This window comes from Coregonus lavaretus, assembly GCF_964263955.1.
Source record: "Coregonus lavaretus genome assembly, chromosome: 38".
NCBI lineage: Eukaryota > Metazoa > Chordata > Actinopteri > Salmoniformes > Salmonidae > Coregonus > Coregonus lavaretus.
This window is the reverse complement of record NC_140025.1, coordinates 14,763,725-14,787,891: the sequence shown is the minus strand read 5'-3', so window position 1 is coordinate 14,787,891 and position 24,167 is coordinate 14,763,725. Positions and strand designations below refer to the sequence as shown.

The following is a 24,167-nucleotide window of genomic DNA, read 5'->3' as shown; positions in this document are numbered from 1 at the left end:
GATGAAATATACACTTACATACATGTACATACTCTCTCACACACACACAAACACACAAATGTACAGTAACACACAGCTGGAACATAGATTAAACAGTTCACTGGTTTCATGAAAAGCTGAGGAGTAAGTACATGTCAGCAGAGCAGAACTAACCCCTGATTGGTCCTGCACACGGACACTTCTCCTGTCTGAGGAGAAATGGTTGGTTCCTCAACTTTGAGTCCCTGTAACATAGCATCATCAGAAAGATCAAATCAGCTTTCTCCACATTGTTCATTCTTCAGAACAGAGCGTAAGATATGGAGAATTCCCCACAAAGCAGGGGCAGACAGAAAACTTACAGCAAGTTGGCTAAATAACAGGATTCATATTAACTTTATTGCAATCTCATGTCTGTATCAGGAAACAGCCAGTTCGGCACTCTCTAACATAATTTGATTTCACAAGTTTGGCACAGACAAAGAAACCATATCAATATTCTATCTGCCCAAGATATGTAAATATACAAATACATAAAAAAGTATATGAATGTTTTGCTTAATTTGCATGTATAAAATGAACAGTGTAGATTATCCTTGCTAGTCCTTGCAACCAATTAAGAACAAAATAAAAGACATACGCATGGTAATTCCAATAACATTGAAATTTGAACACACAAGGATCATACATCAACAAATGTTGAAATGATAGATCTCCAGCATTTCACACATTGTAAATAACAAACAACAAACAACACACAAAAACATACAACCACAAAGTTAGTGACGTGCTTAGAATGATCATACACTGATCATGATCTAAGCACCGAACATGGACAATTGATTTAAGAATCAACATACCCAAAACCATTGTCCTGTTGTGACATATGAGGTAAAAAGGTTCTATACCACCACTCCTCCACTCAAATAAGTGCCTCAGGTTCTATCCTATCCCTGATCAGTATTCTGCCCTCAGCTGTGCATGTATTTCACAAGGCTTGATTGATTGACAGATTGTTGGTTGGTTGATTTTTGCAGGCCAGATATAACCTCCTAACCTGAGCTAGGCTTTAGCTAGCCTGGGCCACCACATTGTCACTGTAGTTAGCTAGTGCTGCAACTCCAATAGGCCTAAGCCCTGTGATGCCTGGCCTTGGAATAGTCTAGGCCTGGGCTGGGCTGTGAAGCTGTGTGTGCAGGACAAACCAAGAGGTTAGGCGAGCTCATAGAGGGAGTGGGAGAGATGAAGAGAGACCGAGAGAGACCAGGTTGTCGAAGGGAGGTGCATGAGGTGCATTATACCCACCCCGGCCCACTCAGTTCTTCCCCTCCTCCACTCACCCCCCCCCCGTCTGTCCATCCATACCCTGCTAAGTCTCCTCATATGGAAATGTTGTGCTCTGTAAGAGATTTCTAAGGCAATGTCACATTACAGATCAAAATGTACAACACCTATACATTGTGCGGTTGTGGCGCGGGAGGGGGTGGTGGGAGATGGGGGGGTGTGGGCTCTATAGGGTTAGGACAGTAGCCTCCATCACGATGGCGGGGTCCTCAATGTCCGCTTTGCTCTGAACCATTCTCAGCTCCAGTTGAGGCGGGCTGGGTTTTCGGCCAGGCCCTGCTAACTCTGAGAGAGAAAGAGAGGGAGAAAGAGAGGGAGATAGAGAGAGAAAGATGGAGGGGGCAAAAAGAGGAGAGAGAATCACCCAGAGAAAGACAAAAACAAAGACAGAAGGAGCAAATGAGCGTTCAAGCATCTCAAACACAAGCGCATAAACACACAAACACTTCTTACAGTGAGTAAAATGATGCTTGACTTTGTCTTACCGTGAGCATAGGAGATGGTCCTCTTGATAACGTGATGCATGACTGAGAAAGTCTTCTCACATGCAGTCTAACAGAGAGAGAGAGAAAGACAGAGAGAGACTTGTTTGTCAAAGCATGTTGAAAGCATGTTGAAACTTTAAAGGAAATTAAGCTGCCATCCTGAGCCTTCTTTTACAATTGCAGTTTTTAAATCATAGGACTGAGCACCCCTTCAGTGGTCCAGACTACTCTTGTAATCTTGGTAAGAGTACCAGCATACCACAACTATCAAGTTTGACCATACCTTGAGAATTTTGGGGGGAAGTTTGAATAGTTGGGAACGTAGCTGACTGATTGATATCACTATCATTATAAGTATGATGCTGACAGTATCAGTGGTGAGCTTTAGCTATAAAAGAGAGAGCTATAAAACCTAGAGGGTGCACCTCCAATCTATTCTATTGGCTGCTTCTCTGACAGCATGGGCAGCGCCATGGAGGGCCATTAATACACGCTCAGGGGTGAAGTTTCCCCTAAATCTAGGATCAGCTTCCCCTTCCCCAATCGTAACCATAGTGGGGGAAATGCAAAACTGACTCAAGATCAGTATCTAGGGCAGTGGTCACCAATCGCGATCGACTGGTCGATCTCCAAGCCATTCCTAGTCGATTACCAAACATTTCTGTAAAGAACCCAATGATAAAGCCTTGTGTTCCTATTTTTTATTATTTTTTGGTTCATGCTGTTGGCGGTAGGTGCACTTGATTCAGCAGCACTAGTGCCGGGAAGGCAAAGTGTTACCATTTTGAACAATTTCATGTGTCTGAAGGTAGAACTCCGCCTACCCGGCAGGCCCAGAGAGCAAATCAAGTGCACCTATAGGTCTACCGCTAGCCAATCACATAGCTCAGATCACCGTGTCTACACAGTTTGGTCGTGCCATAGACTGAAAAAATAAGCCATAAAATGCGTGCTCTCCCTACTTCCACTCATGCTACAACCATTACTGCAGCTGCAATGAATGAGTTTAGCAAAGTGTTTCGATAAGCTTACGTTGTTATTATTTGCGGCTTGTGTCTTTTTTAATATCAAGGAATATTTCACTTTCTCTGGTCATAGAGGTAACAACATGAATTGGTGCATGAGGCAGAAATAATGCAGTGCGACTTAAGTTTTGCCATCAGCTGGAAGACTATGTCCCCTTTTCTGAGTGGAGGGAGGTAGAGAGGATGGACGGTGAGTCGGGTAAGAGGCAGCCTCAAAGCTGCTCCCTCCCTCCACTCAGATTGACCATCAGACGCAGGCCATCAATCAAAAGACCAAATGATTATGCTCACTCAGCTGTGCCTCACAAGGAATACAACAAATGATCTATTATCAGTGTTATCATATACCTACATTTTGAAACAATATCAAAATGGTCTGAGAAGAACAACTTTGGCAGGGCAATTCAAGCATAGTGATAATATATTGGGCCTATTGCCTACTGCACAAACCTCATTGCTACAGAACTGTTTATAATTGGTTAATGTTGCATAGGCTTACGTTTTTTAAGTTATGTTTCTTTTTAAAATCTGAGCGGTAGATCTCGGCTTGCATTGTGACTCAGAAAGTGATCTTGACTCAGAAAATGTTGGTGACCACTGGTCTAGGGGCAACTTCACCTTACAATCACTGTCTTTTGTGGCAAATGAGCCCTCTAGGTTTCATAACTGGCTTTAGTGCACTTTGCAGACCTTGAGGTCGTTGGGGTAGTGGTGAGTCCAGGCCAGCAGCATCGCAGCAAACAGGTCCCCTGTCCCCACAAACACAGCGTCCACCTTGGGGATCTCCATACGGACCCGCTGGGTGGACTTGGTACCATCAGGCATCACTGGAGAAGCAAGAAGAGGAAATGTTCCACCAATGACCAATGACTCACAGATGGGACATAGAACCATTACAGTTACATCAATTGCTCATTGTCTTTTCTATTCTTTTGTCACAAAAAATGGCTCAAACGCATTAAGAAGGAAATAAATTCCACAAATTAACTTTTAAGAAGGCACACCTGTTCATTGAAATGCATTCCAGGTGACTACCTCATGAAGCTGGTTGAGAGAATGCCAAGAGTGTGCAAAGCTGTCAAAGGCAAAGGGTGGCTATTTGAAGAATCTCAAATATAAAATATATTTTGATTTGTTTAACACTTTTTTGGTTACTGCATGATTCCATATGTGTTATTTCATAGTTTTGATGTCTTCACTATTATTCTACAATGTAGAAAATAGTAAAAAATTAAGAAAAACCCTTGAATGAGTAGCTGTGTCCAAAATTTGGACTGGTACTGTGTGTGTGTGTGTATATATATATATATATATATATATATATATATATATATATATATATATATATATATATATATATATATATATATATATATATATATATATATACACACACACACACACATACACATATCCTTTAAAAAAATATATTTTCCATTATTACTTTCCAACCCCACCACCCCTCCCCTAATTGGAGTAAACTAGTGAACAACAATTCTTAGGCCTCTACTTCCAGCTTATACATACTATATACACTACCATTTGAACGTTTTGGGTCACTTAGAAAAAAAATTGTCCATTAAAATAACATCACATTTATCAGAAATACAGTGCAGACATTGTTAATGTTGTAAATGGTTATTGTAGCTGGAAACGGCTGATTTTTAATGGAATATCTACATAGGCGTACAGAGGCCCATTATCAGCAACCATCAGTCCTGTGTTCCAATGGCACGTTGTGTTTGCTAATCCAAGTTTATCATTTTAAAAGGCTGATCATTAGAAAACCATTTTGCAATTATGTTAGCACAGCTGAAAACTGTTGTGCTGATTAAAGAAGCAATAAAACTGGCATTATTGACACTAGTTGAGTATCTGGAGCATCAGCAATTGTGGGTTCGATTACAGGCTCAAAATGGCCAGAAACAAATAACTTTCTTCTGAAATTCGTCAGTCTATTCTTGTTCTGAGAAATGAAGGCTATTCCATGCGAGAAATTGCCAAGAAACTGAAGATCTCGTACAACGCTGTGTACTACTCCCTTCACAGAACAGCACAAAATGGCTCTAACCAGAATAGAAAGAGGAGTGGGAGGACAAATATATTAGAGTGTCTAGTTTGAGAAACAGACGCCTCACAGGTCCTCTACTGGCAGTTTCATTAAATAGTACCCGCAAAACCAGTCTCAACGTCAACAGTGAAGAGGCGACTCCGGGATGCTGACATTCTAGGCAGAGTTGCAAAGAAAAAGCCATATCTCAGACTGGCCAATAAAAAGAAAAGATTAAGATGGGCAAAAGAACACAGACACTGGACAGAGGAAGATTGGAAAAAAGTGTTATGGACAGACAAATCGAAGTTTGAGGTGTTCAATCGGATCACAAAGAAGAACATTTGTGAGACGCAGACCAAATGAAAAGATGCTGGAGGAGTGCTTGATGCCATCTGTTAAGCATGGTGGAGGCAATGTGATGGTCTGGGGGTGCTTTGGTGGTGGTAAAGTGGGAGATTTGTACAGGGTAAAAGGGATCTTGAAGAAGGAAGGCTATCACTCCATTTTGCAACGCCATGCCATACCCTGTGGACGGCGCTTGATTGGAGCCAATTTCCTCCTACAACAGGACAATGACCCAAAGCACAGCTCCAAACTATGCAAGAGTTATTTAGGGAAGAAGCAGTCAGCTGGTATTCTGTCTATAATGGAGTGGCCAGCACAGTCACCGGATCTCAACCCTATTGAGCTGTTGTGGGAGCAGCTTGACCGTATGGTACGTAAGAAGTGCCCATCAAGCCAATCCAACTTGTGGGAGGTGCTTCAGGAAGCATGGGGTGAAATCTCTTCAGATTACCTCAACAAATTGACAACTAGAATGCCAAAGGTCTGCAAGGCTGTAATTCCTGCAAAGGAGGATTCTTTGACGAAAGCAAAGTTTGAAGGACACAATTATTATTTCAATTAAAAATCATTATTTCTAACCTTGTCAATGACTACATTTCCTATGCATTTTGCTATATTTCCTATTCAAACTCATTTCATGTATGTTTTCATGGAAAACAAGGTCATTTCTAAGTGACCCCAAACCTTTGAACGGTAGTGTACATTTTATGGACACAGTCAATTTTACAATAATTATATTTTGTTCGTTTTTACTCCTGAACTTCCTCTCCCCTCAACCTCTCCGATCATTTTCATGATGTCCATCCGGTTTGCCTCTACATGCCATATCCCCCAAACTGTGCTCTTTCACAAAAGTTCTCAACCTATATACTTATTATGGACACAGTATATTTTACATTAGTTATTTTGATGTTAGTATTTGTTATTAGTCCCAACCTTCAGCTCCATTCAACCCCTCCCATCTATCTCTTAACACCATCCATATTGGATTTCTACTTGCCATATATTTCTCAACTGTACTGTTTCACAAAAGTTCTGAACCCTTCTATTCTCATTGTTTCTACAGATTGTAAATTGAAAATATACATTTTTCCTAAAAGCATTATTATATTATTGCTCGATTGACTATGACTTTTCAGATCACCCAGTAGTGCTCTCTTCATGGTTAGCTCCAGGTAAATATTGCAATCCTTCAGCCATTCCTGGACCTGTGACCAAAAACAAGCTACAAATGGACAGTACCAAAACAAGTGATCTAATGATTCTGTCTCTTCGCAGCAAAATCTGCAGAGCTGGGAAGATTGTATCCCCCATATAAATAACATTATATTGGTTGCAAGAATTTTGTATAATAATTTAAAGTTTTGAATCCGGCGTCGTTTTGCATATCAGTTCATAAACCATTTGCCATGGAATCGGTACGTCACAAATCTCTTCCCAACTATTTTGCAATCTATATGGGACGGTTGTTAATCCTTTGGTCCTTAAATTAAACTGGTATACTTTTTTATTTATCACAATTTTCTTTAACCAATGATGGCCTTTAATTCAGGGCCGACAGACAAGTTCCTTACTTTTTCCCCCTTCCTCTTCCATTTTTGCGGTAATGCTGCAATTATTTGGTTGTAATTTTGGGTAGAGCAGACATTTCCATATGTTTTTGTTAGCTGCATGTGCGACATAACTCCACCAGTTCTACCTATGATATCATTTACGAAAATTATACCTTTTCTTTTCTTTTTTATAAAAACAATGGTTTTTTATCAATTAGTATATTTGTCATTGTCATTGTTAGTTATCCCACTCTTGACCACACACACACACACTTACACGTCCTCTGGCTGCCCAGGGACACAAGGAAGCGGTCACCCAGACGCGAGGGCAGGTCAGAGCTGGTGATGACCACCGTGTCAGGACCCATCTTATGGAGCAGGTCCATCACCTGGGGAAGGAGGCAGCATCCAGGGGGAAAAGGTCAACTCCCTGCTACATCTAATGGTGCCACGTCCCTATTCAAAATAAAATACTTTAAAAATGCACCCTTCCGTGCTGAGCCATGGTCGAGTGGGTAACACCCGACTCCCACCCAGCACATATCCATGCCTCCCAGCAGAGACAGGCTTCAATCCCCATCTCCACCCTTCTTGGGAATGCAGATATGCATCTGTTGGTCACAGATACCTTAAAGAAAAGGTAGGGGCGTGGATCAGAAAAACAGTCAGTATCTGGTGTGACCACCATTTGCCTCATGCAGCGCGACACATCTCCTTTGCATAGTGTTGATCAGGCTGTTTATTGTGGCCTGTGGAATGTTGTCCCACTCCTTTTCAATGGCTGTGCGAAGTTGCTGGATATTGGCGGGAACTGGAACACGCTGTTGTACACGTCAATCCAGAGCATCCCAAACATGCTCAATGGGTGACATGTCTGGTGAGAATGCAGGCCATGGAAGAACTGAGACATTGTCAGCTTTCAGGAATTGTGTACAGATTATTGCGACATGGAGCTTGCATTATCATGCTGAAACATGAGGTGATGGCATTCAAATTGCCATCAATAAAATGCAGTTGCAGTCAGGTCAAGACCCTGGTGAGGACGACGAGCACGCAGATGAGCTTCCCTGGTGCGGTTTCTGACAGTTTGTGCAGAAATTCTTCGGTTGTGCAAACCTCGTTTTATCAGCTGTCTGAGGGTCTCAGACAATCCCGCAGGTGAAGAAGCCGAATGTGGAGGTCCTGGGCTGGCGTGGTTACACGTAGTCTGCGGTTGTGAGGTCGGTTGGACAAACTTCCAAATTCTCTAAAACAACGTTGGAGGTAGAGAAATTAACATTAAATTCTCTAGCAACAGCTCTGGTAGACATTCCAACAGTCAGCATACCAATTGCACGCTCCCTCAAAACTTGAGACATTTGTGGCATTATGTTGTGTGACAAAACTGCACATTTTAGAGTGGCCTTTTATTGTCCCCAGCACATGGTGCACCTGTGTAATGATTATGCTGTTTAATCAGCTTCTTGATATGCCACACCTGTCAGGTGGATGGATTATCTTGGCAAAGGAAGAATCCTCACTAACAGGGATGTAAACAAACTTGTGCACAAAATTTGAGAGAAATAAGCTTTTTGTGCGTATGGAACATTTCTGGGATCTTTTATTTCAGCTCATGAAACATGGGAATAACACTTTACATGTTGCGTTTATATTTTTGTTCAGTGTAATAAAGCATAAAAACATATGGTAGAGTAAAATTCCACTCTCCTTAAATATATATATATTTTTAAATACATCCTTCATTTATTTTTTCCTTGAGGAAATCACAGCTCTGACACGGTAGGATTGTTGAAAACAATTGGGTGGATGCCATCCGCTTACTTACAGATCAGTGAATACCTCAAGGAAGGAAGGATGCATTTTATCAGTATTCAAACATGGCCCATGGATTATGTACATAGTTCGACATGACTTGAGGACAACATAATATACCTGTTGCATGTTCTATGGTGACTCACCTCCACTGCATCTTTCTCTGTGCTAATGTTCTTCCCTGTCAGCAGCCTGGAGGACAAACACGGGCACATTAATAAAGTCACACACAAACGCACATACTAATTTAACCTTGCCACCAGAGGAGGCTGGTGGGAGGAGCTATAGAAGGATGCGCTCACTGTAATGGCTGGAATGGAATTGATGGAACGGTATCAAACACATCCGTTCCATTCAATCTAGTCCAGCCATTACAATGAGCCCATCCTCCTTTAGCTCCTCCCACCAGCCTCCTCTGCTTGACACTAACGCCACATTCATTGTAAACAGCAACCAACAAACAGTCTAAGCAAGAGTCTGTTTAGTGTTCTACTATAGTGTTCTAGTGGCCATAGTGAGAGACAGTGAGCAATATTTACACTATCATCTCCAAGTTAAACGACTGAGACTATCATTATGCTGCGGTAACACTTCATACACAATGTATTTTATTATTATTCATCTGTAATTCCCTGGGTATCCACCAGAGGGACCCTGTGCACCACTAGAACTGGGATTGCAGTGATGAGCGAGGAGGTGGCTTAGAAGTGGGGATGAAAGGAGGGAGGGGAGAAGCAGTGGAGCGCACACAAACCAACACAACACACACAAACCAACACAACACACACAAACCAACACAGCACACACAAACCAACACAGGAAAAATTATGGAAGAATACAGACAAAAAGACAAGCAGACAGACACAGAGAGGAGTGACTGGGTATCAAGAACCATCCACTCAGTGTAGCAGCCATCTTACTGACACGCTACACACCATATATAGGCCTTTAGTATATCTGTATAAGATTTCATAGGATATTGAGTAAAATTACATCAATGTAGCTGATTAGGATGTGGATGAAGCTTAGTGATAGTGATAGTAACAGATACGATACAGTCCCTGTGGTGATTTAACTCTCTGTCTCAAATACACACACACACACACACACACACACACACACACACACACACACACACACACACACCAGCTGTATAGGTTCACTATTACTCACTCTGCTTCAAACTGATTGGGTGTGATGATGTCGGCCACTGGCACCACCTTGTTCTTGTAGACCGGGTGCAGGTTCTCTGGAACGTACTGGAGACAGAAAGAAACACATCAGTACCGGTGAGCAGCCATGCACACACACACACAGGGTGCATCTCAATAGTCTGAAGTGGCTTCCTCTCCTCGTTGGCCCTTCTTTATCTACACCGAGCTGAAATTGCTGCCTAGCTCAGATCAGAGCAGACTAAGGAAAGGGGACGAGGAAAGGAAGCAACTTTAGACTACTGATATGCATAACAAGGAAAGGATGAATGCATTGAGTGAATCAGAATGATGACCACATCTTGTCCAAACAAACAATTTTACACACCATTTTTCTCAATGTCACTATATACATCAACACACATTATGCATATATGCCCTTGTGCTCTCTCTACCTATCAAACACACACACAAATACTGGTGTACGCACACACACACACACACACTGTAACACGTACGCACGCACAGTGAGTCACAATCGAGCAAATGATTCTGCATAATTCTCTCTGTACAAACAGCGAGGGCAGCTCATGCTAATTTCATCTGTCACGGTGAAATGAGATGTGGTCTATCATTCCCCAATCCACACTCCTCAACACGCACACACACGTCACATACACACCTTGATGCAACAATGACATCATGTCGACTGACCCCTGATGCTCAGCCCATAAACGTAAAGAAGAGATTACAGTAAGAGAGGGGGAGCGAGATAGAGAGACAGGGACAGGGAGAGACAGACAGAGAAAGGACAAGGGATAGCAGAAAGTGAAAATGGGGGTCTAAGGCCGCGGCCACATTGCGATTTTGTGTCTGAAAAATTTGCCAGTGGTTTTTCAATGGGAGTCAATGGACAATGGATATGATTTTCCATCAAAGAAAATGCTCAATATGCCTTTTTTCATATGCAGCTCGTCCGAAAATAGTTCACTTGAATTTAACTTTTGCCAGACAGACAAACACTGACAATAGATGAATGCATAAACGATTTCCATTTATGTGTCTCAGTGTGGCTGCAACCTTAGACTTAACTCATTGGTCAGGTAAAGCTGAAGGTCAGTGTTGCCCCATTGAATGAGATTGAGCAGGACAGGAGTAGTGACATCACTTACTACTACCATCTGATCCCTCATTAAACGCACAGTACTCTCATGGCCTGGATTGTGTAGGATACATACCTACCACTGTCAGTGTGGGTTCAAATCCAACCCAGTGTCTATGATGAACTCTCTTCCAATCTTTCCCACTATTAACTTTTCATGATCTCTTCTGCTCTGTTCAATAAAACATACAAAATACAGGCAGACAAACATAACGTACTCACCATGGAGCCATGGTCCCCCAGCACAGGGTCACACACTGAAAAGGCAAACGAGAACACACTCAATCTCTAACACAGATCTCTCAGGTTTCACACAGACATTACAGATGTTCTATATCGATGTTAAGCTGACCCAAGATGTCTTATGATTATGTTAATCGTCAGCTAATTACAGCAAACACCTGGGTCGTATTCACTAAACACTAAACGGAAAATAACAGGATGAAATGAGGATGGACTACATGAACAAAGAAATGCTTGTTTTCTTTTTTCCATTGCAAAATGTTTTGCTATGTTGAGCACTAATGAATATGACACTGCCTTCGGAACAGACACTAAACATGCGCTACAGCAGTTTTATTCATCCTGCTCCTTCATGTTGTTCAACTAATTTCCATGGAAATGCACGGGCGTTATTAAATTATGTCAACTTTAATCTTAGTTAGCAGCTTAATTGAGAATTATTTACTTGGAACTCACTGATAGACACAACTGTCCTGTCAGCGCTTTTTCTAGATGCAGTAAGGGCTTAAGGCTTCCGCATACATATGTTCAGTTTGCTTCTAGGATATCTCGGCTAGGCGAAACTAACGTCTGTGCTCGCATACTCCCTAAAGACATATGCTTGAAAAAAGGGGGAAAAAGCAGCAATATTACTGTTGTTTGTCCCTAGTGAGCCACCATAGCAACAACATACCCAGTTACTCTTCCTCAAAATAGGCAGAATTAATTTAAAATAGTGCATTCGGAAAGTATTCAGACCCCTTCCCTTTTTCTACATTTTGTTAAGTTATAGCCTTATTCTAAAATTGATTAAATAAATATTTATCCTCATCAATCTACACACAATACCCCATAATGACAAAGCGAAAACAAGTTTTTAGAAATGTTTGCTAATTTATTAAAAATAATACCTTATTTACATAAGTATTCAGACCCTTTGCTATGAGACTCGTAATTGAGCTCAGGTGCATCCTGTTTCCATTGACCATCCTTGAGATGTTTCTACAACTTGATTGGAGTCCACCTGTGGTAAATTCAATTGATTGGACATGATTTGGGAAGGCACACACCTGTCTATATAAAGGTCTCACAGTTGACAGTGCATGTCAGAGCAAAAACCAAGCCATGAGGTCGAAGGAATTGTCCGTAAAGCTCCGAGACAGGATTGTATCGAGGCACAGTTCTGGGGAAGGGTACAAAAAAAAATTCTGCAGCATTGAAGGTCCCCAAGAACACAGTGGCCTCCATCATTCTTAAATGGAAGAAGTTTGGAACCACCAAGACTCTTCCTAGAGCTGGCCGCCCGGCCAAACTGAGCAATCGAGGGAGAAGGGCCTTGGTCAGGGAGGTGACCAAGAACCCAATGGTCACTCCAGAGTTCCTCTGTGGAGATGGGAGAACCTTCCAGAAGGACAACCATCTCTGCAGCACTCCACCAATCAGGCCTTTATGGTAGAGTGGCCAGATGGAAGCCACTCCTCAGTAAAAGGCACATGACAGCCCACTTGAAGTTTGCCAAAAGGCACCTAAAGGACTCTCAGACCATGAGAAACAAGATTCTCTGGTCTGATGAAACCAAGATTGAACTCTTTGGCCTGAATGCCAAGCGTCACGTCTGGAGGAAACCTGGCACCATCCCTACGGTGAAGCATGGTGGTGGCATTATCATGCTGTGGGGATGTTTTTCAGCGGCAGGGACTGGGAGACTAGTCAGGATCGAGGGAAAGATGAACAGAGCAAAGTACAGAGAGATCCTTGATGAAAACCTGCTCCAGAGCACTCAGGACCTCAGACTGGGGCAAAGGTTCACCTTCCAACAGGAAAACGACCCTAAGCACACAGCCAAGACAATGCAGGAGTGGCTTCGGGACAAGTCTCTGAATGTCCTTGAGTGGCCCAGCCAGAGCTCGGACTTGAACCCAATCGAACATCTCTGGAGAGACCTGAAAATAGCTGTGCAGTGACGCTCCCCATCCACCCTGACAGAGCTTGAGAGGATCTGCAGAGAAGAATGGGAGAAACTCCCCAAATACAGGTGTTCCAGGCTTGTAGCGTCATACCCAAGAAGACTCAAGGCTGTAATTGCTGCCAAAGGTGCTTCAACAAAGTACTGAGTAAATGGTCTGAATACTTACGTAAATGTGATTTCAGTTTTTTTATTTTAATATATTTGCAAACATTTCTAAAAACCTGTTTTTGCTTTGTCATTATGGAGTATTGTGTGTAGATTGATGAGAAAAAAAAACTATTTAATTAATTTTAGAATAAGGCTATAACGTAACAAAATTTAGAAAAAGTCAAGGGGTCTGAATAGTTTCCGAATGCACTGTAAATCAAGGTATGTCATTAATTTTGACGTTTTTGCAGAGGAAGTGTTAGTCACGCAATTTTACATCTGACTAAGATGTTTGGTGCAGTATTTCTCATGTTAAATTTTTTTCATGAGAACTAGTCGTCTCTTGTTGAATGACAACACTTCATGTTCCCACTCCTACTAGGAGTAGTACTGTTGACCAATCACCGACGAAGGGGCGTAGAATTCAGCTACTGAACTTCGTTTTGCCTCAAGAATAAATATTGTGTGCACAAACATCCGAAAAAACCCTGCGGAAGACCAAAACAAACATCATTTCGTGATAATATATGCATGAACTGTTTAGACTGGGAAGCGTACGGTAAGCTTTATTCCACACCAAGCTTGTCATTACCTTGAAACCCTGATGAAGGCAGCTTAGCTGTCGAATAGCAGGTTATATTAAATGTATTGCTTCAGAGCCATAAGAGTGTGCGGCTGTTCTTTTCTTTGCTACGTGTCCTTACGCTTCTACCAACCCTAACCTGAAGATGATGATACAATAGCTATGGCCAGGAGTTTTTCCAGACCAGTTCTCCCTGGTCTGGTCAGGTGGTCAGGAAAAACTCTTGGCCCTAACAATAACCCATACTGGCATATTGAACTTCTGATCAGCAGTGGTCGAACCCCACCCTGTTGATTTGAACAGATGTGTAAGACACACACACACACACACACACACACACACACACATACACACACACACACACACACACACACACACACACACACACGCACACATAGGGGTGACATAGCAAGGGATACACACCATACACAAGGTTAGGATTGGCCCTCTTCAGCTCCTGTACGATGTCCACAACCATCTCCAGAAAGGAAGTGTCTCGAGTGTACCCTGAGGGGAGATTCTGGGTCAAAACAAACTCCTCAATGTCTCAATAAAGTTTTATACAGTACACTGCAGACAAAACTAACCCCTCACCCAGGGCTCTAATGAGAGGATAGGGGATCATGGTGTAACAGTAAGTGTGTCAGTGCTTTCTCAGAGTGGACACATGCCTGAGAAGCTAATTGTATTTGCATAGAGGCAGGTGGAGGCTTTTCTGCAGTGTGGGTGTGTGTGAGCAGGACCTGCTGACGCTGCAGTGCTGGCTGTACGTACAGTAGGTAGGAGATAAGGGCCAGAAGAGAGGAGGACAGAGAGGGAGATGATTAAATGGGAATGCTGATGTAAGGCTTGTATGTGTGTGTATGCCTCACTTTTGTGCTCGGCCACCAGGCTCTCAGTGAGGGAAAGCCCATGTCCTCATTGTTGATTTAAACACACAGGGGCTAACTGTCTCAACACCAATTTCCTTCCTAGCCCCTAACACTAGATGTTTGCCGATCTGAAGGGTCTGGATAGGTATGAGTGTAAATAACGTCACACTGCTTGCTTACCGACTACCGCTTCCTCCTAATTTGGCTCATCCCGAGGGCTCGAACCCAGGACCTCTGCCTTGCAAACAATACGTGACCACCCTCCTGAAGCATCTTACCAGTCGTGCCACAGAAAAGCTAGCTATTTGGCAGAGCAAGTGGGTACACTTCAGGCTAAGGAGTGAGTTTCACACATCCCCATGTGCTACATGAGCAGTGTATTAGTGTATATTCCGGACATTTTTCAGATCTGTAAACTAGGAAGATTTAGGGCCACAGGAATAGTTGGGAATAGGGAGTAAATGGGTATGGCTAGATCCTAACTCAAACTCCACTTATTCAGGTTAAGTCCACTTATTCCATGATACACACAGTGTACTTCATGCCATGTATCTGACCACAGATACATCTGTAAGTCCCATTTGTAAGCTATGTTTCTTAGAGATAAAGTTTTAACTGACAAACTCTGTCTGTCTCACACGCTAATAGTGTTGCTCACTCCTAAGAGTCTATTCAAAGAGTCTATTCAAGTAGCCTAACTGATGTTTTTAGCTGTACTCACCTCCTGTATCCTTGATATCTACTCTAGTGTGTCCGTAACAATTACTTCCAAATGTCTAGCAGTCTGTCTTAATAAAAGAGCTGACCAACCAATAGTCTGCTTACTAGAATGTAGCAACACATTCCAGTTTGGCTACATTTCACACCTCGACAGATTCTCAAGGGCTCGGAGAGAATAAAACCATGACCTTCACTCTCTCCTCTCCTCTTCTCTCCCTTATTTTCTGCTACCTCTTTCTCTCTCCCTCTCTCTTCTCCTCTCCCTCTCAAGGTGATAGGAGAGGAGACGTAATCCATCAGGGAGTGCCAGCGTTTCTGTTCCGTCTCTCTCTCTCTGGGCCAGGGCTAGCAGAGCACGACGGCTACCACAGAACAGTGGCGAACATCTGACAGCCTGACTGACATTAGGTTCTGTAAACCCAGCAGCCGATACCATCTCTGTCTGGGTGACCTCATGAGGCTCATGTCCATCTACTGCTTCCTGTGTTCTCCCTGTAAAGCTACAGAGGGAGCTGAGGACTGACGAGAACATCTGTCTGAAGGCTTGACCAGAAGCAGGCACTCTTTGAAGCTATTGACTTAGCTAGCTGCTCTCTATAAAATGGTTCTTCAGCTAGCTAACTGTTATGTCCTTTTTTTCTTGTTTATTTTTGGTCTGTATACTGCAATTCAGCTTTTAGCAGCGAATGTGTACAAGATAGCCTAACCAATCATAAATAAATACTTGATATAAACTAACAGCCATCCACAGTCTGCTAGCACAGCTACCGCTAGCCTTCACTTCTTTCTGTGTGTGTGTCTCACCTGTGAGAACATAGTCGTAGTGGTGGACATTGTTGAGCTTGATCCCCTCGTAGAGGACATGCAGCTCGTCAGCGGTCAGTACCTGGCCTTTCCAGTGGGAGTAGCCTAGAAACAGAGGTCAGGGGTTAGAGGTGAGGGGTCAGGGAGACAACATGACAATCTCCACAACAGAGTGGCAACACTTCCCCTGTAATGGATTTAACAATTGTGAAAACTCCCTCCACCAATGCTTTTAAATCTATGATGGGACTGTCCCAGTGCAACTTTGGGGAAAGTGTGGAGAATCAGGATGGAATCAGAGCAACTGACAGTTCACAACATAAGCTAGTATCTTCATTAATTTCTATGGTTCAAATTATGAAAACAACAGTTAACAGTGCTGATGTCTTTTCTACACAGAGGAGGCCTAGAGAAGCCCCCAGCCACAGTGAGGTAGCTTCCCAGGAAGGGGGATGGGACAGGGGGAATGTTTGTTCCGTCAGCTCCCTCAAATGCAAAAAACAAATGTGCGGGTCTGTGGGGGCAACCAGCATTTTGTCAGAAACCAGTGTCGCTGCCGCAGGAGTTGTGATGTCACACTTCAGGTGAGTCACCCAGCAGATCACATGGTGTGGTTCTGGTTGCCTAGTAACAGGCAAGAAGAAAGCCTGAGGGGCTGAGAGCAATAAAGAGTTGCCGCTGCTCGTCTGTGTGTGTGTGTGTATGTGTGTGAGATAGAGGGGGAGGGAGCCAAGGAAGGAGAGAAATCTTTGTGATAAGGGCTGGCTCTGTCGTCATAATTTTCTGCTGTCGCAATTGCATGCTCGGAAGAGCATTTTCAGCTCGTCACAATCCAAGACACACACACATACACAAACACACGCGCACACACACACACACACGTTTTCTTCAGCACGTGCAGAGTGAAGAGAGACAGAGATAGACGCTGCGTATCCTTCCCCACTGGGAAGATAACCGCCACTGCGTTTTGAGCTGAATCTACCCATCAGGCCCTGCTTCTCTTTGCCCCCCTAAAGCTAACACAGAGAGACACTTGCACACACACACAGCAAAAAGACTGTTCTTTAAAACCTTATAAGAATACTATTTGGCAAGGGAAAAGACAAATGTTACATCCCAAATGGTACCCATTCCCAATATAGTGCACTACTTTTGACCAGAGCCATATTGCCACTATAGGGAATAGGGTGCCATTTGGTACACAACCAGAGATAAAACTGCAGTAGCTAGCCTAAGTTATAGACATAATTCAAGTCTGAATCATCCTCATTGCAGTAATGTTTGATGTGTGATGAGCGGAGTGACCCTTATGACTGGAGCAGGGTTTTGGCCTCCATTGCTATGATGCTCCAGAATCTAAATGATGACTGATGTTCCACACATCTTCAGTAACTCAATTAACTGGGTGTGATTGTGTGCTTATGAGAAAACTACTACTGAGTTAGTAGATACAGTAATGGTCCAATCGATATGGCATGTTCCTGTCTGGAAAGAAACAACAGTAAAAACCTGGAACAATGGGCACCCTTAAGAAGTGGTAAAGAGGTGGCATTCTCTCATCCTTAGCCAAAATGGAACTGCTTACAAAGGATAAGTCTGAGCCAAGCCTTTTCATGAAGACATTTCCATTAACCCAGTGCAGGGACATAAGAATGGCATCTAACAACAAAAACAACCAGAGGAATGAGTCTGATTTAGGTGGCAACAGATGGATCATTCATGAGCGATGTGTATGGGGTCTTTTAATCATTATGCACTTTTTGGGCATCATGATGTCCCAATAAATCTGTATTTTCTATTTTATTTGTATCTTTATTTTGACAGAGAGTCATGCTGAGACCAAGGTCTCTTTTACAGATGAGCCTTGTATCAAATACACATCAATATACACATCAATATAAACCAATACACAAAAAGCAAATGCAATCATTGAAAACAAACACATTTCTCAGTAAAACTGTCCTTAATTAGCCGTCTGAATTGCCCTAGAGCAGGGCTGTCCAACCCTCTTCCTGGAGATCTACCGTCCTTTGGGTTTTCAGTCCAACCCTAATTTAACACATCTGATTCTACTTATTAGCTGCTCGACAAGACCTTAACTAGCTGAATCAGATATGCTAAATTAGGGTTGGACTGAAAACCTACAGGACAGCAGATCTCCAGGAAGAGGGTTGGGCAGCCCTGCCCTAGAGGCACCAACTCTTTATTTTTTGGTGCATTCAAAATAACTTAAACCTGAACTTAATAACAAACGTAAAGCTTAAATCACTCAGAGCACGTGTCAAACTCCTTCCACGGAGGGCCGAGTGTCTGCAGGTTTTCGCTCTTCTCTTGTTGATGAATTAAGGTCACTGATTAGTAAGGAACTCCCCTCACCTGGTTGTCTAAGTCTTCCCCTGACTCAGAGGAATCATGTAAACTTCAGAACTTAAAGCGGATTTAAACACGGCTGATTTGTACTGTTGGACTGTATGCAGTCGGTTAGGTGTGAACACTGTATCAAAGCAAATGGGGGACGTTTACCCAATTACCCAGAAGCTGTGGGAGCGTGGGGAGGCTGAGAGGACACATAGTTGTGTGATAAGTGGACAGAGAAGGCTATGGGACTAGCATATAGCATGGTGAGGGCTGAGGGGCCAGGGATTAGCTTGGCCCCAAGCCCAGAGAGGAAACCTCTAATAAGGGTGACGATAGCAGGACCATGCCTCCTCAGCTTGGCCCCAAGCCCAGAGAGGAAACCTCTAATAAGGGTGACGATAGCAGGACCATGCCTCCTCTTGTTGAACAGTACAGACCCTTCTAGATAAATTTGTACTTTTATTTAACCAGGAAAGCTCTTTGAGGTTAGAAACCTATTTCGCAAGGGCGACCTGGCACATTCAGGTGGATGAGGTCAGCACAGCCAAGCTGGCTCTTTGACACAGTTGTGCTCTCCAGGACATCTGTCCATGAATGAACACTTAGCAAGAACACCAGCGGGCATACGAGGCTGGCCGATTCATATGTTGACTGACGCAGTGCAATAGATAGGGTCATTCCTCAAACCTACGTCAGATACACACAGTTTACGTTTCCCTCTGCTCTCTTTTAATCTCCCTCACAATCACTCACTTCCTCTCACACACGCTGCTCATCAGGGTCAGGCAGGCATCCGTGGTTTTCCAGATGGAGCGACAGATGAAGTGAGAGACGGAAACCGAGAGGAGCCTGACAGTGGTGTGATCTCAATTAGCAATGTTTCTTTCACAGACACACACGGACGTGCGCACACACAAACACACTGGTGTCTACTATGTCATTCACCTTCAGCCCGAAGACCAACAGCCCCCTCCCATCCTCACTTAGGTGACCCTGTACAACTACTGTACCAGTCTATAACTGTGTCCACAACCCCAAAACATTTGGCACAATTGTTACACATTAGCTCTAGCGTCATCCAATGCATTCTGCTGTCACTATTGATATCACAACAGAGCTGGAGTCCCTCTGATGATTTCCTCTGTGGTGGATGTGATGGGCTCATGGGGCCACCGGCCGGTGACTCGTGTGGCAACGAGGCGTGAACAGGCAGCGAAATGATTGGGCAGTGATTGGCGGTGCCTGGAGGTTGCATCAAAAATGACGCCCTATTCCCTACATAGTGCACTACTTTTGACCAGAGCCCTATAATCCCTTGTCAAAAGAAGCACATTATATAGAAAATAGGGGTCCATGGTTTGGGACACAGCCTGATAGTCTTCAGAGAATCCCTGGATATATGAGAGAGATTACTGTGAGTCTGACTGCTAATCTCTGGCCCCATAGCTATGGGACTCAGCCGGGTCTCTATGACTCTGTGTCAGGGTGTCCCTTCAAAACTGGGCTCCTGTAACAAGGGTGGTTCAGAGAACCTTGCTTGCATGTTGATGAGTAACCTTTCCTGAGACTAAGCAGGCTAACACAGTCTTATGGCATACAAGAGACCCGGGTTCAAACCACAGTTGGTCACATTGGTGCTGTAACCTGGATGGGTTTATGTGAGGCGCAGGAGGAGGTCAAAGGGGAGTAAAGTGTAAAGGAGGTGGTTCATGTAAGCCACGCTTGCATCATGAGTAACCTTGTCTGAGACCTGACGATTTGTGTAGGCTTAGTGGGCTAACACAGTTTTGTAGGGCACAGAAGACCCAGGTTTGAACCCTGTTGGGAACACTTCTCAATGGACGACCCAAGACACACCAGTGGCACTGAAGATGGCCACAAACGTGTTCTTTTATTTAGTAACTCAAAGGCATAATAAGGAGGGCAGGTGTGTGCATGAGAGAGAGAGAGTGTAGGGGAGAGTCAATGATGAGTGAGAGTCACTAAGTGCAGTAGCCTATACTGTAGTGTGGCTCAACAGCGGCCTCTTGTTTTGCCATCGTTTCCATTTCTCTCAGACCACCTGCACTGTCTCCGTGTAGGCCAGGGTTCTTCAATTCCGGTCCTGGAGGGCCGATACATCTCTGTTTTTCATCCTCTCCTTCTAATCAGGGGCTAATTTAGACCTGGGACACCAGGTGAGTGCAATTAACTACCAGGTAGAAATAAAAAACAGAAGTGTTTCGGCCCTCCAGGACCGGAATTGAAGAACCCTGGTGTAGGCTATCTCCCAGTCAGACCCCATGTAGAGCAAATTACAATCCTGAGACGGACTGTGTCCTGAACTGGCCCTGACAGATAATTAATCTCCTCCACTGAAGAGAGGTCAAATTGTACATTACAACCAGTGACATTTTGTTCCACCCAAGAACATGTCTGATAATGTGACACAATGAGGAATATGACACAAAACCCATATCTTTTCATCACACGTTTCCTGACGTGAGCCTGATCAACAGCTCCACTTTCAAGGTGGAAGAGATTTTGTTTCGTGTGATAAAGGTTGATTGCAGTCATAGTGAAAATATAATGGTATGTTAGGAGGTAGGTAGCTTTAGGGTACATCAAAATTATTAGCATACCCAAAATATGCCAAGATCTTTCAGCAATGATAGTAACGGTACCAAAGACATTGTTCTCTCAAAAATGTTAAATAATTTCCTATCAGGAAGGGTTAAAAATATACAAGACAGCTACACATTGTACTTCTAAATTCCATTTCAATTCCAGGCAATTCAGAAAGTACACCAAATTCCAATTCCAAATGTTCTTCATTGAAGAGAATTGGAATTTCAGTGTACTTCCTGAATTGAATGAAATATAAATAGAATTGACCCCAACCCTGCTGTACATTATATGTACCTGTATGATTGGAGAACTGTACCGAGTTGATTGAATCCACCTCAAACCCCAGCACCTGTGGAAGAGACAGACAGCGCATTAGTCAAAGCATTGGGCTGGAGAAGCACAATGTGGGTAGCACAGGAGGTTGGTGGCACCTTAATTGGGGAGGACGGACTTGTGGTAATGGCTGGAGCGGCATCGGTGGAATGGTATCAAATACATGGTTTCCATGTGTTTGATGCCATTCCATTTGAACCGTTCCAGGCTTTATTATGAGCTGTCCTCCCCTCAGCAGCCTCCACTGGTGGGTAGCTAATCACCTAGGCCCCTCAAACTCAACTCTGGACCTCAAAGCCAGTTCCACTGCTTTTTTTCCATTGTTCCCTTCTAATCAGGGACTGATTAGACCTGGGACACCAGGTGGGTGCAATTAATTATCAGGTAGAACAGAAAACCAGCAGGCTCTGGACCTCGTAGGGTAAGAGTTGAATACCCCTGATCTAGGCTATACAAAGGGCCGGATTTAGAGATTTGGTGGTCTGTTTCAAAATGCCATGACTTGACCTTTCTATAAATAGAAGGCAACGGTTTTGACTTAGAGTACCCACACTATTGGATTTCACTTACATGACTTCACATGCAACAGATTGATGTAACCAATTGAAACAGGAGGTAAATAATTTGATTGAATTGTTTTGGCCTCAGGGTTTAATCAAGATAATTATATTAAAAGCTCCTGGCTCCTCTTTAGTGACGTCAGTCAGAGGAATATACGCTAAATACGTCAGTCATTCATGCAGAATCTCTCTGCTGTCTTTCTTGACTGATAAAACAGCAGAAACAGAGGATTCCCAGCTAATTGAAATGCCTATACGCTCGTCATCTATGACGGACTTGTCCATGTGGATGACAAACAACGCTGTTCGGGGAAATAATGACCACCATGGTACAGTATGAAAAATGTATGCACTCACTAACTGTAAGTCGCTCTGGATAAGAGCGTCTGCTAAATGACTAAAAATGTAAAATACCCAAATCACAGTAGCGTCTGTGTTGAGGAGGATGAGAGAATGGTGATGTCATGATGGTATTGATTATGAGGAGGATGAACGGATGACACACGGACCCTATTGATGAGATTGCATTGTTGCAAGAGTAAAATCCGAATGTTCTGCACGAATGTCACACACGTCCATACTACAGTGTTGTGCATAATCCGACAGGCACGATCATGGAACGAATATTCTCGCCATTTATCACTGCTGATAACAATATGTCTGATGATTGTTACATGTAAAATTCACTATCATCTCTATTTATTGAGTGTTCAGGGATTGTCATCAATATTGCCAGCGCCAAAAGGGTATTTGCCATGTGACCTTTTGCTACCTGCACGCGCGCACAATTGCCTCTAGTAAATAAATAGCATGAAATACTGTTACATTAGCTCATCAAAACATTGTATCAGAATATAATAGATTCCTACCTGTAACGGAAATGATGCCGATTTATTGCCAACATATCCCCTGACAACATGACTCTGAATTGACAATACTCTGCATTCCATTTCGTGCATAAAGTTATAATAAAAGACGCTACACAATCCGCGCAAAACAAACGCAGGTTTTGTGTTCAGGGCTGCACGTTAAGCAGCGGTCCTGAGTCCACAATCCAAGGTGTTTTCAGTGAGGGTAAAAGCAGAATCCAGCCACTAAACTGAAGGACATGGAACCCACACAGAAACGCTCATTGACGAGACATATCATTATTCTTCAGGCATTCGTGACGGGCACCTAAATCCACTGACATCACAAGCGCAAAAATGGAACGGACGTGACAGCAATATTGTGAAATAGAAACAATTGTGTTGCTTATATGCAAACCACCCGTAGTCCTTTACGATGTTATCGATGAATTTCAAGGGCAGGTGTTGTGCGCACACAAAAAACAGTGGGCTAATTCGAATGAACTGAATAATTTCTATGTAGTTGGAGCCCAACATTTGGAGCCAGGGATTTTGTTACTATAGAAGTCTTCATGGGAGCAAAGAACCCTGTCTAAAAGGACTGTAATGGGAGCAAGTACAGCGAGGATACTAGACATTTCTTTGGAGCAAAAGGCAGTGTAGAATCGGGTTGAGGGGTCCTTCATTATGATACACTTTATGGTCAGTGCTATCTGTGATCCTTGGGATGTCCCTACCCCATAACCGTGTGAAGTAGGGGTGCTGAGGATGCTGCAGCACCCCCTGAAAAATCTGAATTAAAAATAATATGAATATGAATAAAAAAAAGTAGTGCGCTGGGCCTTTACTAGTCCTGTATTAGCGGACCAATATAACATAGATGTCTGTAGCACGGCGTGGGCAAAACTATTTTTTCAGCATTGCTGCTTTGGCAATTTAGAACATTCTCTTGCAGGATTCAATAGTTTGGAATTGTAAGAGTTGTTGCCCTGTCCCTTTCTCTGTGATCATCATTATAATGGGGGGGCAGGTAGCTTAGTGGTTAGGAGCGTAGCCGACTAGGTAAAAAATCTGTAGATGTGCCCTTGAGCAAGGCAATTAACACGAATTGCTCCTGTAAGTCGCTCTGGATAAGAATGTCTGCTAAATGACTAAAATATACATGTAAAATGAATCCAGAAAGAACAAAACCCTGTCCTCAAACATTTACATCAAAAGGTGCAAAGTTATGGGCA

General features: G+C 43.2%; 2 protein-coding genes across 7 annotated transcripts in view; one reads left to right on the top strand and one right to left on the bottom strand.

Moving 5' to 3' along the window:
• LOC311111960 (pyridoxal kinase-like) lies at nucleotides 1-23,234 on the bottom strand. The gene is made up of 11 exons (XM_084154903.1): nucleotides 22,954-23,234; nucleotides 21,486-21,540; nucleotides 16,227-16,331; nucleotides 14,254-14,337; nucleotides 11,132-11,166; nucleotides 9,770-9,855; nucleotides 8,743-8,788; nucleotides 7,062-7,173; nucleotides 3,524-3,660; nucleotides 1,809-1,875; nucleotides 1-1,608 (listed from the first exon to the last, which is right to left on the bottom strand). Exons 1-11 carry the CDS (start codon nucleotides 23,041-23,043, stop codon nucleotides 1,490-1,492), a joined length of 936 nt encoding a protein of 311 aa, XP_084011029.1. The 5' UTR covers nucleotides 23,044-23,234; the 3' UTR covers nucleotides 1-1,489.
• Nucleotides 1-24,167, top strand: part of LOC311111964 (uncharacterized protein) — a 426,062-nt gene that overhangs the window by 40,379 nt on the left and 361,516 nt on the right. For 4 of the 6 annotated variants that reach the window (XR_014610809.1, XR_014610810.1, XR_014610811.1 and 1 more), the window contains one exon: nucleotides 15,694-16,143. The exons of the other annotated variants lie outside the window; for them this stretch is intronic. The gene's annotated coding sequence lies outside the window, so the exon portion shown is untranslated. Of the gene's footprint in view, nucleotides 1-15,693; nucleotides 16,144-24,167 lie in introns of those variants that run through there. 6 annotated transcript variants of the gene reach the window in all.

Bases quoted from the DNA above. Each gene is read 5' to 3' on its own strand.
- LOC311111960 (XM_084154903.1), bottom strand. From the start codon at position 23,043: ATGCACGAAATGGAATGCAGAGTATTGTCAATTCAGAGTCATGTTGTC. The intron at 3,661-7,061 runs GTAAGTGTGTGT...TTGCTTCTCCAG, and splicing joins CCTGGGCAGCCAGAGGACGT to TGATGCCTGATGGTACCAAG. The intron at 1,609-1,808 runs GTAAGACAAAGT...TTTCTCTCTCAG, and splicing joins GACCATCTCCTATGCTCACG to AGTTAGCAGGGCCTGGCCGA.